Source organism: Cyrtonyx montezumae, unplaced genomic scaffold (assembly GCF_038088225.1).
Source record: "Cyrtonyx montezumae isolate F1298 unplaced genomic scaffold, pur_monq_1.0 scaffold_10, whole genome shotgun sequence".
Lineage (NCBI taxonomy): Eukaryota > Metazoa > Chordata > Aves > Galliformes > Odontophoridae > Cyrtonyx > Cyrtonyx montezumae.
This window is the reverse complement of record NW_027071826.1, coordinates 19,582,707-19,599,934: the sequence shown is the minus strand read 5'-3', so window position 1 is coordinate 19,599,934 and position 17,228 is coordinate 19,582,707. Positions and strand designations below refer to the sequence as shown.

General features: G+C 40.9%; 1 protein-coding gene across 3 annotated transcripts in view; it reads left to right on the top strand.

Annotated features, from left to right (window-relative positions):
* NRXN3 (neurexin 3) overlaps positions 1 to 17,228 on the top strand; it is an 877,901-nt gene that overhangs the window by 26,436 nt on the left and 834,237 nt on the right. For 2 of the 3 annotated variants that reach the window (XM_065751885.1, XM_065751877.1), the window contains exons 2-3: positions 2,757 to 2,774; positions 11,357 to 11,386. In XM_065751885.1, the coding sequence (XP_065607957.1) occupies positions 2,757 to 2,774; positions 11,357 to 11,386 (48 nt within the window). Of the gene's footprint in view, positions 1 to 2,756; positions 2,775 to 11,356; positions 11,387 to 13,296; positions 13,309 to 17,228 lie in introns of all 3 variants that reach the window. The other variant, XM_065751894.1, reaches the window with a different exon arrangement.

The window sequence follows — 17,228 nt, the reverse complement described above, 5'->3', positions numbered from 1 at the left end:
GTCTTTTGTGGGGGCTGACTGGCATGTGCCATTTTTGTCTTATCAAAGAAAGCAGTGCTTTCTCATGTGTGTTTTAAAATAAAAAATAACTTGACTATTAGAAAAGCAGCATTTGCTAGCAGATACCACATGGGGGGGTGTCTGCAATACAAGAAAATCCCTTTGTATTTAGTGTAGAAAAGAAGTAGCTCTAATGACTTCAGCTGCCAGGTAGGTAAATACTGCAGAAGTGTCACAGAAATGCAAACAGTGACCTTTTTTTGATGCAATTATTGTACGTATAAATTGTGTTGTGTGGAAATTTTCCAAAAAGATAAAGGAAAAAGAAAGCTAAGTGTAAAACCAATCAGATTCAGGGATGCCTGCTCCTAGAGACATCTGCATTAAGCATATGGGTAAATGGAAATCCCCTTGCTGGTTGCCCGGTTAATTGGCATTGAAAAACTATGTTTTGAAGATGCTCATGTAGCTCTTAACACTTGTTCTCTTTTTAACAACTTCATGACCTGTTTAATTCACTCACAGTTAAATAAGTATTAGTTAAAGCAGTATATCAGTTACAGCCCACTGCCTCTTCTCTTATTTGCTTAATGTGCTTATCCCTTGCTCACCCTTGGTTTGCTTTCTTTTATTGCCTTTTCTGTCTGGTGATCCTCTTTATCCCCCAGACATTCTGGTTTCTTCCTGAAGCACAGGCCCTGCTGGTGTTGCCTGCTGTTCCTGGGCTCTGGGGCAGCCTGGCCATGGTGGTGCTGTCTGAGAGCACATGTGATTCTGGAGCCTTGTACTCATTTGGAGCAGGCATTGGAGCAGCTTCTGGGTTATTGGTAACAATTGTGGTGGTGTTTTACACTACTCTCTCCTTCATCTTTTACTTCAGAAATATGTGATTATCATCTCTGATGGCAACTCTAACTTTTCCCAAAAGCACCTCCATTGAAGTCTTGCTGTGGACTTGTTTCTTTGACATCATGTTTTCATTCTGCAATGGTACTGAAGGGTCCACTCCTTTCTGCTCTGCTCTCACGTTATTTTGCCTTCCATCTTTAGTGTGTGTACTGCTGCCTGATGCTTGTTTTCTTTTCCTGGCTAAAACAATGATTTTCAGGCAAACTTTCAGTGCTAGGTGTCTGTCTGGGTTCTCGTGCCATGACACCAGGTCCTAGATACTGCTATGTATTAAAAAAGGAGAGGAAACAAAAACCACTCATCAGATTTGGCATATATATATTTAGTACAAGCTATGGAAATTAAATGAGGTGGTGCAGCAGTCCCTGCTCTGTTTGTGCATTGTTTTGTTTGGGTTATTACTTCCTTAGTGGAGGATGGTTTGATATATGTGTAGTGTGCCTCAGGGACTCTTCCTCAAATGAATCTAGAGTCATTATAAAGTGATAAACAGAAAGCAACATGCCCAGGAATCACTCACTCCCAAAATGCAAGTGTCTTGGGGCAGAAAGGGAAAGTGGTTTCACAGGAACATTGCTGGTTTAGACAGGTGAATACTGGAAGAAGTTAGAGGGGTTATTCAGGGAAGAATACATTCTTAGATCTTGGTGTGTAGCCAGAGCACCCAGCATGTCATGCTCCTGGACTTGTGATGGAAATGTTCTGGGACATGTAGGAACCTGAGGGGTTAAAGTCTTGCTTTGAAGCGTTTCCTGAAGGATGCTGCCTGCAACAGCACAGTTCCTGGGCAAGGTTCAAGCCTCCAAGGAAGAATGCTATGTAGGGACTTGGCCCCGCTGTTTCCACAAGCAAGTTCATGTCTTTCTTTGGAGGGCTGCCTCGGAACTATGGTATTGATCTGAAATTTCAGAGGTTCTTCCCTCATGGGGTTTTAACTGTGGCTATTCAGAGCAAGACAAAGCATGGGATGCTAAAAAAGATGTAAGAGGCGTATTTTTTTAAGCATGTTCCTGGGATTGATGGGCTCTGCAAAAACAAACAAACATGTTCTACGTTCAAAGATAAACCTTTTCTGTGATCATTATCCTCACTTATGTTGCCTTGCTCGTGTGTATTTTGAAAGACTAATTTATTCTGGGATTTATGTGATTGAGTCCAAAAAGTGGTAGTGTGTAATGGATGAAAAAATATTGAATGATATTTGGTCTGAATTCTACATCTTGGGAAAAGACAACGCGTGGGATGTGCCAACCCATGACACTCGTTTCCCCACCACTACTGCTGTCTGCAATGAAGGATGGGATTTTTTTGAGAATGATGGGCAGGAGGAATGAAAAGGAATGGGTTCTCTTTGGGACTTTGGGACTGAGTGTCTTGCACCTGGTCATAAATTCACATGGCCCCTCATAAAAGGGGAGCAGGTTCTTTTCCTTTTGATCTGAAAACTTGCTTGAATTTATGTGCACTGGAAACCTACTGCAGACAGGTAGGTTTTGTTTCTTTCTTTTGCATTTGTGTGTGAAAACTGGAATGTTTTAACCAATGTTCTTACAGGAACTGATGTGGTTTGGGTCTATCTGATTCCAGGAACTCTCTCCGGACAGATACGATGGTGGATTCACTTTTACATGCACAGTGGAAAGGGATTCAAAGCCTTCTCCCTTGCATGGCTGGGTGCTTGGCTGCAGATGGGTGGCCTTCTAACAAACCTAATTACTTCTGGTTTTGCATGAAATTGATTTCCATGCAAGGATGCTGAGTTGCTGTGTGAGTTTCTAATGGCTTTTCTCTCTTCTCTCTCTCTTTTCCTTTTCTCCCTTCTGCTTGCCATGAAAATACCTCGACAGATGTCAATCACATTCCAGGTAAGTGTTACCTTCAGTGAGCTGAAGGGCTGCACTTTGAGGAGTGGTGGTGGGCACTTACGAAGGACAGAAGCCTCACCTGTCCTCCTGGGAGTGTTCAGCACAGATCTCCATACTGGGCATCACAGGATCTAGATTGTAAGGTCTGTGATGAAAGAAGGACTTTTATAGCAGAGAAAGTCACAAGCATTCCTCCTTGGAGATTATGCTGTGTTGGTCAGTTAAAGGGATGTTTTCTGAATGAAGATGGCATTAAAATAGTTGGCTCTATTGCTAATAAGATGGCATCAAAGACCGTATTATATACAGTTTTTCTTATACGGATATGTGCAGGCATACAAATCTAGCTCAGTTGTTTTCCTGTTCCCAGTGTAGTTCACTCCATTTGCCAGTCCTGCTGAAAACCTCCTGATGATCATTTCTGCTAACACAGGGTTTTATTGTTATTATTTTATATCGGGTTTAAAAAAAAAAAAAAGAGGATGTTTCTGGCCAAATGTAAATGTATGATCTTACTTAAGTCTTAAGTCCTTTGTTCCTTATGGTGTGCGAATGATTCATTTAAAAGAATTGCATCACTTATTTGGGGAGTTCTTCCCACAGGGAGCATTTTACCACAGAGAACTCCAAGCCTCTGTCTCTCAATTGCTTTCTCATTGTTGCAAGGATCTGGTTTCCCCAGCTCTAGCTGCAGGAGTTAACTGAACTAGAGAACCTTATTCAGCTGGCCACTGAAGCTTAGGAAACTCATTTTTACCTCGTGCTCAGGCAGTGTCACCTGATTATGTGAAATGGAAATGAGGACCAAGTGGTGGCGTTGCCAGGGCTGGGGTGGGATGGTGGCAGAATTGAAGCTTCGCTTTGTGCATAACATTTGCTAAACCAAACTTGGGCCTGGAATGAGATGTTTCAGTTTACTTCTTTTCTGATGGTGGACAGTTAGGTTTTGTGAAACTTTTCAGGAAGGTGCAGCAAGGGCCAGCAGCTTGAGTAATTTCAGTCAATTTTTTATCCCTTTGAACTACTGCCATTGGTCACCTTCTTGTTCTACTAAGATTTCTTGCAGTCTGTGTGCATCTCAAGTGATAGTAATAAGAATGAAAGCGGACAAAGAAAAAAAAGGCTCTGTACACCGTAACCTGCAGGGCTGAACTTGTACCTTTCCTGTTTCTGTCCAAGGTGTCCAGGGACTCCTGACATCTCAGGGTCTGAGGGTTTGGCAGAACAAGTACCAGAGGCTCAGTGTCACAGGTTATCCCCACCACAACCTGAAGCTGTTGGTGTCTATGGCAGTGGAGGATGCTTGAACAGAGGAGTTATGGCCTTGCTATGTTCTACCAATATGCAGATATCTTATTACTGGGATATGCTATGAGCAAGTGCTGTCTTGCACAGTAGCAGTGCCATCTCCAAGGTGTGCAGAGGAGAATTGCATCACTGATAGGGAGCCCAGGAAGAGAGAGGCAGCACAACAAAGCCAGGACCATGCTATGGGCTCTATGGAGCAGTTCATCTTTCTGTTCTGCACATGGGCTCTTCTGCCTCACTGCCCCCTTATTCTTGTCATTTGCATTTCTGGATGTGCATTTTTTTATTCTCCTAATCATTTATACACATTCTCATTCTCACTGCTTATATTCTTTCTCACATGGCTTTCTAGTCGCACTTGGATGCTCTTTTTCCACGTGCTGTCACAGTCATCTGTGTGCATTCTCATTCTGACAGTTTTCCACCTCTCATTGTAAGGCTCTGTAACTGCTTGCTCTTAGACATCAAATCCACCTGCTCAGCTGCACCTAGGAAGGACACAGGCACTGCTGCATTCCTTAGCTGCCTCATGGGTTTGGGTGTGGACCTTGCCTCTACTCAGCTGTGTGGAGCCTTTAGCTCCGCCCTGACATCCAGCTACCCAGGTTGTGAGGATGGAGCCTCAGGCTTCTTCAGAATGGTTGCTTTAACCATTCACTGTTTGTGAGATAAATTAAGGATTTTATGATCTACCAGTAGCTATTTATCCACAGACAGCAGAAGGGCTGTAAAGAGACCGTTGATTAACTAAATGACTTTTCTTGTCAAATAGACTGGTCAGAGCTAATCCCCCAGTAGAAGATGGCTGTGAATTGGCTGGGGCTGGCTGCAGAGGAGACCACAGCACAAGGCTCTGCTGGATGCAGTTCCTGCAAGGCACAGAGGAGTTGGTCTTTTTCAAAGTAAACAGAAATATGCAGTAGAAATGAACTGAATGGACACAACCCTATAGAAATGATCAAGTTAGCTAGGGCCCTGAGGAGAAATCAGTCCTTGTTTGAGCAAATCTTCCATAGGGGTACAGAGGCCCTTGATAGCACAAGTGTACTAGCAGTTTTTTGGTCTGTTTTTTAACCTTTTGGGCTCTATTTAAGCAGTACCTATATGTTGAGTTTTTCTTCCTTGAAGGTGAATTCCGCTTCTTGGGCATGAATATATGTGCATTGTGTGTCAATCTATTTGAAGTTTCCCATTTGCAGAAGGTACTAGGTAGCTAACAGCAGAAGCCATCTGTGCCATGCCTTCGATGCCACTCCTGCAGGAGGTCAAAACCTCTTTGTAACGGCATGTTTTTCATAGATGCTACCACTGTTCTTGTTTTCCATGTCCTTTGCAGATGTGGTATCCACAAATGGGATTCTCTTGTACTGGAATGTTAATGCTTTTCAGCTCTATCCACGTCCATTTGCAAGAAAATAGCAGTAGTGATGACTGTGTTCAGAACGGGAATATCAGGTTCAGAAGCCTCTTTTTTTTTTTTTTTCTGAAAGTAGATGCTCTGAACGAATTTAAGAAACAAAGCTAGTGCTGATCTTTGTCTGACATACCTTTATGTTTCTGGTAATCACTGCCCTAAGGACTTTCTGACCTGACAACATTGGATCTGAATCATGATGTATTACAGTCATCCATGGGACCTGTTTTCTTTGGACACTTTCAGTTTTTGTTTTCCTTAATCTGCTTATATGTTTTTCCTCTACAGTGGCCTGTTGTTTTATTAGGCAGTTGTGGAAGATAGTTTCTTCAGAAAGAAGAAAACTATTAGTTTTCTTATTACAGCTATTAGCCGAGAATTTAATTTGGTGACTCCTACTCCTTATTTACTGACAAACGGGGAAAAAAATTGCCCCATTCACCTGCTCTGTATTATTTGGGAATTTATATTTTCTCAGGTATTTCATTTCTAAGCTGAGGAATCCCTTTCCATGCTTTATAGTGCTTCCTTTCCTACTGTTACACCTGTTTGGTCAGGTGCTCTGATTTGCACTGACAGACAGCTTATCTGCAGTCCAGAAAACACATTCACCCTCAGCTCTTGCTTCCTTCATTTGTTCTTTTGTGCGTACAGTCATCTTTGCAAACACTTGCATGTGTATTTTCATGCTTTCAGACACCACTTTCCTAAGCCTTCCCATATGATTTGATCTCTATTTCTGCCCATGGATCATGGGATAAACTACTTTCTCTTCGGCTCCCATTTCATGCCATTTCTCTTTTGATCACTCAAACTTGGTGTCACTCATGCTGATTTACTGCCCCTGATAATGACAAAACCTATTCCGGAATTACATAGCAAGGGAAGCGAAGGGGATGGAAAAGAAGAGCTAGAACAGCTGCTATGTGTAATTGGATTGGAAGTGGGCCTCTAGCTACAATAACAGAACTGTGCTCCCAGCTGGCTTCTTGCAGGCCCCTTGGCTGTTGAGCACCTCATAGATGAATCAAACAAAAACGACTGCTCCCCAGCCTATGCTGCTGCTTGCTCAGTTATATGAACTGGGTGTTGCGAATGCCAGCAGCCAGCAAATCAGGTCATCCTCTTGGCAGAACTGACCTGTCTAGCAGGTTGAAAATTTGAACTAGATCTCAGATGATTTTTCTTCTTTAGCCATCTCTTCGCATCCTTCCATACAGGGTTTTTGCTCCTTATCCCGAGTCCCATTTTTGACCATGCTGGGAACACACAGATTTTGGGATGTGGGTTCTCTTAGGGATGCTTCCTTGCAGTTTGAGATTTAGAAAACCTCAAGATGCCCGTTTTATCCTAAATACCCCAGGGAAGAAACTCTCCTTCCTAACTAAAAGTGGAAATGGCCGATTGAGATGATGTAGCAGGTTCAGAGAGGAAATAAGCTTATTTCTTGAACAAGTTCTTGTTCTAGGAAAGGAGGTGTAGAGAACAGAGCCCATCACTCAGCAAATGCTTTCCTTTATTGAAGGTGTCATTTTATTTTATTTTTTGAAGAAGCCATGGTCCTTCATTGACTCCATAAGGGACTTGCATGTGTATCCTGGACCCAGGGCTTTATACCCTGCCTCAGACATACTGCATCTGGCCCTGTTCCTGCTTGAATGGGTCATGGAATCTGGTACCCAGGAAAATACCGTATGTGGACAATCCTGTCCCTGGGGAGAACTGGCCGGCTGCTGCTGCTTGACAGCCTTTTTTTCCTCCATTACAAGCTTTTGAGCTGTTAGTCTGGCAGCATCATTACAAGGGAAATCTCAATGCTGTCCACTGTAGCAGAACAATTCAGCAGCGCATGCACACGCACACACATGTGCTCAGCTTCCAGAGCATAGGCCCAGTATCATGGGACAGGCTGTAATTAACTAGATGAGGGAGTCCATCTTCCTTTGTTGCTGCAGTCAGCTGTCGCTGTCAGCTGTGCTTTGTTCTCTCCCTACCTTCTTAGGTTTTTGTGGCTTTATTTTTCCATTTTAAATGTTAAGTACCCAAATTCAGTGTGGAGGGGAAGTGAGAGGTGAGGTTCAGACTGACTTCAAGGTTTCCTTCATGCTCTCTTCTACTCCGCAGATTGCCCCTAGTAAATTCTTAAAGATAAGTCTGCTGCTTAATTATATTGCACTTTCATATAATTGTACTCTGAAGTTACTTTTAGAAGTGTCCTTCTGGCTTCATAAGAATCCAGCATTGGACCTTGATACTTTATACAATTAGAGCCACTTAGTTCTACTATTTTGATATGGAAAGCAGATGGTTCACTGTTTTTTTTTTTTTTTTTTTTTTTTTTTTTTAAAGCAGTTCTTTGAAGTATTGCTTTGAGATCAAGGGAGATTAATATTAACCTTTAAGAAAATAATATTGATTTGGTAGTAGGTTAAAGAAATATTAAAAAAAACCCACAAGAACTTCCAAGGCTAAATAGGAAAAGTCAGTTGTAGCAGGCATAGATCATGGCCAGCGTGCAGAGTTATATGATAAGCAGATGCTTATCATTATCTAAGAAACCTGATGAGAGCTTCCCTCCAAAGCTGTGTACTTGTCCTTATTGTAGTTCACATTTGAAGTTCAGGAACAGCAAGTTACCAGCTCCCTGATTTTGACTTCTGTTCTGTGATTTTTCTGAACCTTGCAGAGCACTTGCTGCCCACTATTATTCTTGGGAAGTAATTGTGCCCAGCCCATAGATTACTGTAGGAATAATGACAACTGTTCAGAAAAAAACACTCAGCTCTTGACCACGGTTCAGTCTTTTCCTAGTTGTGTTCTGCTGGATTACAACCCTAAAGCTTCAGCTGAGGTTTCCTGTTGAAAAAATGTAAGATTAAAAGGAAAAGCTGAAACAGTGCATGTTTCACCTGAATTTAGGTGTGATTTCAGAAAGGATTCTCCTGGAATGGGGTGCCTGTTGACACAAGCAGCCATTCTACATGTGAATAACACATTTGGGGGACCTGATGAGTTCATTTAGTGTTCTCAGTTGGCTGAGCTGGATGCCCGAATAGCATGGTGATAGATGTCCCCACTCTTCTGACAAAATCTGGTCTAGTTTTCAGGTCTGCATACTCCTCAGACCTCTTGCATTAATTTATTGGATGCCCTCATGATACAACAGCAAGTGCTACCCCCTGCCACCTTAAGATGACTTTGACTTTTCTGATATGAAAATCATATAGTATCTTGTCATATCTGGAAACTGATCTAAAGGTGAAACAATGGTGTCAGTTCATGTTTTCTTGGTTGATTTTACTGTGACTAATTTGAGGCTTTTGTTACACAATCTGCAAATGTCACAGATTTTAGCTCTCCAAAGTGGAAGGTTTTGGTTATTTATGACATTTTATTGGGGAAAAAATTGCTCATTTTCATTCCTACTCTAAAATACAAGGAGGGAGAGTTTTCAGAGGAATGATGATGAAGGAGAAAATTGCATTTTGGAGGCACCTTATTTTTCCTTAGTCTCTTTGCTTCTGCTGCCCAGTCTGTACTAGAAGATGGAGCGGAACGTGTGGTGCTGAAGCTGCAATAATTCCTGTTTGACAAGAGGCAAGGTCAGAAGGCTTCCCTGAGAGACTTCCTCTGGCAGACATTTGCACCAAGTCCAAGCTGAGGGCCAGGTGGACAAATGCATTTGGGAAGTGCTCTTGACTCTGGGCTGCAGGTGAAGGACTTTGGACTGTGGCTGATGACACTGGCAGAAGGGGCATGCAGCACTGACCTTCTGAGGATGGGAACGGGAGTGGTATTGACGTTCCTGACATTTGGGTATTTTTATAGCTTCTCTTGGCTTCTTGAGAGAGAAAGAGTTTACACTTTGGGTGTGATTCAGAGTGTTTAGTGCAGGTCTCTGCCATCTACCCTCTGGAGGTTTCTCTTTGTCTGTGTCCCTTGTCCCCAACCGGACACCATTGCTACTGGGCCTCTGTGCTTTGTTGGTCCTAACAATTTTTTTTTTGTCATCTCTTGGCCTTTTACAGTGGCTTTTGCAATGACTTTCAAGTGCTTAGTTGGGTAGAGCTAAGATTTGCCTTTTAAGAATGATGGGTTCAGTGGCCATAAATACAGGCACAAATACAACCTACCCTCTTAGCACAGAAATACTAATCATTGAAATTATATCTTGTAGTGTAGAGCAGAAGTACATCTTGCAATATCAAATCTGCTATGTTTATTTATAGCTAAAACTAAACTAAAAAAAAATCTAAAGCTATGTTGTTTCTGATTATTTTTCTAAATCCACAGTAATCTTCAAGAATGTTAAGATATTTGCATTCCTTAGACTGTACAATTATAAATCCCCTTATCTGACTTGGAGTTCTCTGTGGGTGAACACATTCTTGGGATGATCTCGATTTTAGATTTCTCCAATAAATGCAGAAGAAAATACAAAGGAGAGATAAATAAACACATTCAAACTCAGCATGCTGCTTGTTGAAAAATTTCATTCTAATAAATTCATTTGACCTCTCAGTCTCCATGAAATTTAAAAAGTCACAGCTTTGATCAGTAAACTCACTTGAGAAAGGGATGGCTGTGCGTTCATATCTATGCATACACCAAAATCTCTGCATGAGTGCTGCATGAGATAGGAGATGTAGAAGTGGAATCAAGCTGAGGAGAAGGTTGGGGAACCATATGTGGGAGGTATCATTCATGGCTCAAGTTGGTAGGACTTGATTTTTGTATATGTAAGTTCTGTGAGTAATGTGCCACAAAGCTAACTGACCATTGACCTGACAGCTGTGCTGCTTCCTTGCCTTACCTTGAATTGTTAAACCAGAGTAGCTTTAGCGATAGAGCTCAGAAGTTGCATCCCCAGTTCTTAATTAGTGGTTTAAAACTAAAACAAGGTTGGGTGTACTTCTATTAGTCCTTACCAGAACTGATGTACTGGAGTGTGTGAGGAGTGTTGATCTGCTCCAAAAAATACATGCTAAAGCCATCATAAAGGAGGCTCTGGGGAGACGTTATTGCTCTCTTCCAGTACCTGAAAGGTGCTTATAGCAAGAGCGGGGTTGGTCTCTTCTCACTGGTGACGGGATGAGGAGAAATGGCCTTAAGTTGTGCCAGAGTAAGTTTAGGTTGGATATCAAGAAATGCTTCGTTACAAGAATGGTAGTACAAGGACTGTAGTAGGCTCTCCAAGGAGGTAGCTGAGTCACCAACCCTGGATGTGTTTAAAAACCCTTTGGATGTGGTGCTCAGGGACATGATTTAGCAGAGGGTTGTTAGAGTTAGGGTAGTATGGTTAAGTTGTGGTCGGACTTGATGATCTTTAAGATCTTTTCCAACCTGAGTGAGTCTGCGGTTCTTTATATGTAAGTGCATTCAGACTAGATGTTTCCTCTGAGGCAGATGTGGTTGAACTATGGCTTCCCTTTCACTGACCACCGCAGCTTTGAATTTCAGATCTCCAGCAGAGGGAAGTTATTTCTCCAGCTCTCCAGAGAAAACAACGCTCCCTCTTGGAGCCCCACTGGAGCCCTGGGGATATCCCAGTCCATGTAGCCTTATGGGTGTGCAGTGCCTCTGGTGTCACTCCCCAGGGAATGTGATGAGCCTTAGATACCATTCTGCAAATGACAGCCCTCTTTCTCTATGTGTGATGGAAGCTTTCCTGCTCAATATGGAAAGCAGCACCTGAAATCGCATGTGTCCTGTGTGCTACACCCATACTTGATCTACCTCAAGTATGTGAGCTCCAATCTGAGAGGCATTGAACGGCAAGGAGTGTGTATATATATTGCTGCCTCTTCTCTGTTTTGTTCCTTTTTTCTTACTTCCTCTCTTTTCTCTCTCTTTTTCAAAGGCCTCTCACACCTGATGATGGGTGAACAAGGTATGTCCTTTCACTTTTTCTTAGTTTCAGTCACTCATCATGAATAGAGCTTTGTGCCTCTTCTTTGAGTTCAGCTTTGCATGATAAAAGGAGCCGGGCTTGCTGGGTGCCAGTCAAATCATTTGCATTTTTGCCTGGGAACTGTAGCGTCTTGTCAGCCTGGGACCCAGGAGTGAGTCTGGGGAGCATGAAATGATTTCACTGACAATAAGGAGGGGTGTTTTTGCCCTCCACGCAGACTACCTGAGTTTCCATTTATTTCTTGTGCCAGCTGCAATGACTCCCATTCCTTCTTGGTAAATGTAAACCTAAATGTTGGTCTTTAAGAGTGCAATTATCACAAAAAATATGTTAATAGCCCTTGTGGCATGATCCTACTTCATTATGAATCCTGAGGAAAATTGTGTATAATGGCCTGTATGTCCTATATCTGCAATTTAAAATACTCATGCACAGAGCAAAATGGTTTAGAAAAAGAACAGGGCTAACCCCAGGCTGGCCTACAAGTGAGATCTATGCCTGTATCAGAGTTCATGTTTTAATAACTCAGACTGGATTGTGTTATGAATCTATCTGTTGTGACATGATGGCATCATTAGTCTCTTTTGCAATAGTGAGTTGTGGAGCGAGAAGCTGATGAGCAGAAGTGTGAGGCAAAATGGTGGTGGTTCTGATTTTCCCAACAGTGTCAGCATCTTTCTCACACAGGTACACAGGGAGGAGTTAGCAGCACTGGTGATGCGTTCTGGTCTTGTGAATGCACCTGTCAGATTGTTGAAGTCTTAATTGATTCTCTTGTGAGGAGAGAGACTTCAGAGCTGGACAAGGAGACTTGTTCCCAGAATGCACAATGTGCTAGAACAACCATGCTAGCAACCAATGAGGCTTTTCTAGTCTAGATGTACAGAATTCCATTTTTGCCACATCTGAAAATCACAGTGCCTGTAAAGGCTCAAAAGTAATTAGTTACTTGAATTAAAGGTACATAATATCTCAATGAAACGTAAGAGATAGTGAGGACATAAGCAGTTTTTATTTTGTAGTTCAAGGCAGATGTCTCCTATGAGGTCATTAGAGCTTAAGAAACAGAAATGAAGCTGAGACTCAATGTTCAGTGAGTTAGCATTCCCATGTGGTAGGAAATTAACCTCTTTGGGACCAGGTGTCAAGACCATGGTACTTGCTGCATGAAACATCTGGTTAAGTTCTGGTTACAGCACTGAGCTACTTCTCTATGACCTCTTGTTGTTCAGCTATACTCATGGCTGAGTGATAGTGCTTACTGAAGAAACCACCCTTATTTATCCATGATGTGTCAGTCAGGGAACAGTGGGTTCTCTTTTTTTGCCAACCAACTCGCAGATATTCCCTTTTAATAAATATTTACTCCCTATGAAAATGATGGGTATAAAATATGTAGATGTATATATGTGTAAATATGCAGTGTCAACATTATATACAAACACATTAGCTTTGGTAGGTGAAATGTGTTTAGTGAATATATTATCACAAGATTTATTTTTGTCTGTCCTACTCTGTTGTTTTCCTTGCTGTTTTGAATTTGACGTGGAATGAGGCGTATCGCTGCTGTGCTATTGCATGAGAGGTTTGCATTTCTCAGAAGAAAATCAAATTAAAGCCAAAGGGCTTAACCAGGCAGTTGCTGGTTTTGCTGTCATTTTAAGCCTTGCTTTGTGCTTTAGTTGTGGTGTGTTTCTTGTTTTTTTCCTTAAGATTGTGTTTTGTTGGATTTGGTTGCTGAATAAATACACTCATTTTCTTGTTTTCATAAGTATGGCCAGTGATATAATATTCTGTTTTTTATGCTTCTTTCTTCTCTTTTGCCTACTCCATGATGGACATCTCTCTTGTTCCTCCTCTTAACTGGATGTGCACCTTCCTGTCTGTAGGTAGAAGTAAAGGTAGACATTGCATTCTTTCTAAGACTTCATTCTTGTGAAATGTTTATCAGTGGACAAGTTATGTTTTTATGAATGTGGATGATCTTGGGATGTAGTACTTTAAAAAACATTTTCCTTTGTATTATGGAAGAAATTATTATTAAGATGAACGCTTCGAGGCCTTTTTCAGAGCTATTATTTCCTGCCTGCTCATGCTGCTGTGCAGACTGTGCACTGCCAGGCCCTCTGCAGCTGATGATGGTGGGGCGAAGTGAGAGAATCACTTCAATCAGTTGGAGCCAGGGCCTGTAAGCTGGTACTGGTGACTCTGCTAGGAACTGTGACATTGGTGTAGGGGGAAGCAGGACCTACTTTTGTCCAGTAGTCTTCAACCATGGAGATCTCTGGAGATACCACTTCTCCTTTCTGCTTAATTTCCCTCTCCCTGCTAGCAAAAAGTTGTTGTGTTTTTTTTTAGGGAGGAATAAAGTTGCAGAGAGCTGCAGAAGCGACAGGAGCAATCTGCATTGCTAAACAGAGAGGGACTGTACTCTCTGCAGCTCGGTTCAGCACAGTGCACAAAGTGGAAAGGCTGCTGTGGGGCTCCAGCTTCTATTTCAGCATTTCACACCTATCTCAAGCATGCAGAGGGCAGTCATCCATCCTTAATCAAAGCTGTCAAAAATGCAAAATGCTGCAAACCTGCTGTTGGTCTCCAGTTGGAGTGGAGGGAGGGAAGGGGGAAGATTAATTGATAAATTACAAGCACTGCTAGGGTAAAATCCATTTCTTCATCCTACTTTCCAATGAGATCGAAAGATTAAAAGGTTTCATTATTCTGAGGCTTACTCATCTTCAACTAATACACTGCTGAAGAGTCTGATCTATCTATCAGCAAGATCTGAAGACACTGGAGAATGTTGGTTTTGTCCATGCCAGTAAGATACTGGAGGATGAAGCGACTAATTGTACAATGTACTATTGTATTATTTTGGAGGATGTGACAGTTCAGGAGATTATTTCATATTAACTCCCTTTGAGGCACTAAGATTCTCTTCCTGGTGATTGCCACTCCCTTCATACCTGAATTCTGTGGAGCACCATGGCTTATTAAACACTTCATGTTATTCTTCTTTATGAGGATTTGCCCTCTTCTAACAAGTTTGTGTTGCTGGGTTCTCTGTGATAGAGTACCTCACATAATTAGAATTGTTTTGAGGTTGAAAAAACATTCCACTAATTTATTTCACATCTTTTCTACCAAACATTGACTAGGGTAGAAAAGATATGAAATACATTGGTGGAATATTTTTCCAAAGTTTAATATGTAAACTGTACTCAGCCGTCTTCTTAGCAAAAGGTGAACATCAAAACTTAATAATCACATATACATACTGTAAAAAAAATAAAAAATAAAAAAAAAAAAGAAGTGAGAATCTAAAGGTGTAATCATACGATACAAAATGTTACTGTGATTTAACTGACTCAACACAGTTGCCAATAACTGAATTAGCTGATGTTTGGCTTAGTGTGATTTAAGGGGCAGTGTAGGTTAGGACAAGTTGTGTACAATGTGATGTCAGCTTATGTTGCTCCCTTCTTTTCTCAGGTGGCATTTATGCTGCAGAACAGTGTGCAGGACTAAATGAAAAGCCTTTTCTGAAGGAAAACTCCCACATGAGATTGTACGAATTAGGTTTATAATGTATAGTTTGCAATTAATTCATATGTGCTGAAACAATTTGTTGCGTCATTAAATGAAAATAATGTTTCTGTTCCCAGCTATGTGTAATTTTTAGCCATACTTATAGCAAGTGACTTCATCAGAGGACCATCATTCTGTGTGACAAATGATATTACCTTCAGAGGACTCAAGCTGTGTAATTTTGAACTCACATGTGGCCTTCAGCTCGCAGAGGAAGTGGTAGCAGATGCCACAGTGATTGTAGCTGGAAGGTTCATATTTTTTGGCATTCTTGTAGTTGTTAGCAAAAACTGGCAGCCACTGTGTCTCATGCCGTGTGCGTGGCCAAAAGGTATGCTGTATTTCATTTCATAATACCTCTTCACAAAGTATAGCAGCCTATGACTTTGCATTCATCATTTGCGATGAATCTTTTGTTAACTGCTTCCACTGTAGTGAATAGGCTTCTTCTCTGGAACTTTTTAAAAACCATAGATGCAGATTTAAATTTTTTTTAATAAGTTCTTGGAAAGCTGAAGAGATGAAGCTGTAGGTGTTTTAGGGTAAGCAGTGGCTGGGATCACTGAATAAAGAGGAGCATCTATGCACTGCTTATATTGAGTTTACATTAAAATACATGTCCGCTGTTTCTGTTTTTTATTAAGTGTATGAAACTGATCACAGAGATGAAGTAAATGAGGATCAGTAAGTACTTCTGTTTAGTTTGGTGTGAACTGCTGAATGCAGCTATCCTCCTGGAGAGGAACTGACAATTAAGGAACAATTATTTTGAGTTTATTTCCATGATAGTCCCTAACAAGAAAATTATACCAAAGGCGATTGCAAATATTCAGCTGTAATTTGCTGTTGAAGTAGAGGTAATGTATAATCACATTCTTCCATATTATTTGCTCTCTTGACAGTGTTTTTAAGTTATAATTTGTGCTTTTGCTACCCTGTATCTTTTTCATATATATGTAGTGGGTTTTGTTTTATCACCTGCTCAGCCTGCAGGTTCTACCCTAAAGCTCTGGGTCCTTCTTGCTATCACTAACTGTGCTCAGGATAACCAACTGTGCAGCCACATGCTGATTTTTCAACACAGCAGGTTTTTCTCCTTTTTTTTTTTTTTTTGTCTTTTTCTCTTCATTCTCAGAGATAAACGATAGAGTACTTGCATATTTCCTAGATGTCATATTTTGGTTGCATCTTGTATAGACTAGAGGTTACCATCAAGTTCCCCATCTAGTACTCAGCGTTTAGAGATCAGAATATCTCTCTTAGCCCTAAGTGCTGTTAACCCAAGTAAGTCTTTCAAGTCCTGTAATGCTCAGCGTTGCTCTCAGTAAGCAGTGTGAAGTTGTAATCTCTTTGAATTGTTCAATAATATTGATCAGAAAGTAATGGCACAGAAAAAATGAGATCATGTTTGCTGACTTGGATAGAAGGAAAGAACTGGCCTTTACTGGTCTGGAAAATAATTTCAAGCTCCTTGTCAGTAATACCATTAGGATTTTAGAGTGGTGTGAATAAGTCCATCTGAGTGGCCAAGGGTTTATGCAAATTTTTGAGTGAAACATCAGTAACAAATTAAATCATTTGTGCTCTATGAATATCTAATTATACAAGGGGAAAAACAACACTGCATTCATCTCGCCAGCCTTGGCAGTGGTTCTTAAGCTCTGTTTACCCTCTAAAATATCTTAATACGAGGGTTTTAAATTAAAATATCATTTGTTTTTGATTTCTACACTTATAGTCCTTTCTTTAATACTTTGAAAGTGTGTAATTTTGGGTTTGTTTTCCTCTTGAAAATAGAAATTCCTGCATTCTTATAAGGATGACAGCTTTCAGTTTTAAGATCTACTTTAATCACTGTTTGAGAAATAAAGCATTTTATTTTATGGCTAGTGCATACTCAATCCATAAAGCCTTTTTGTCAGATCCAAGGCCTCTTAAATATACACTTCATTCTTCTAGAATCATTTTTTGTAAGCAAACCTTTGCTGCTTGTTTCATATTTTGTTTGAGGAAAAAATCCACATATTCTAATTCCTCTAGGTATAATTAGCGATGATTGATGGTTGATGAATTTCATACGGGGGGACAGTTCAGTAAGAAATTAATCCTATTTCTGTATATCCCAGAATTTATGAAAATTCAGAACTTCGGTGAATAGAATCACTAAAATATTATTAGCTGAGAGGAAGGAATAGATCTCTTGTAGACATTCTTCTTTTTACACCTCTCCATAATA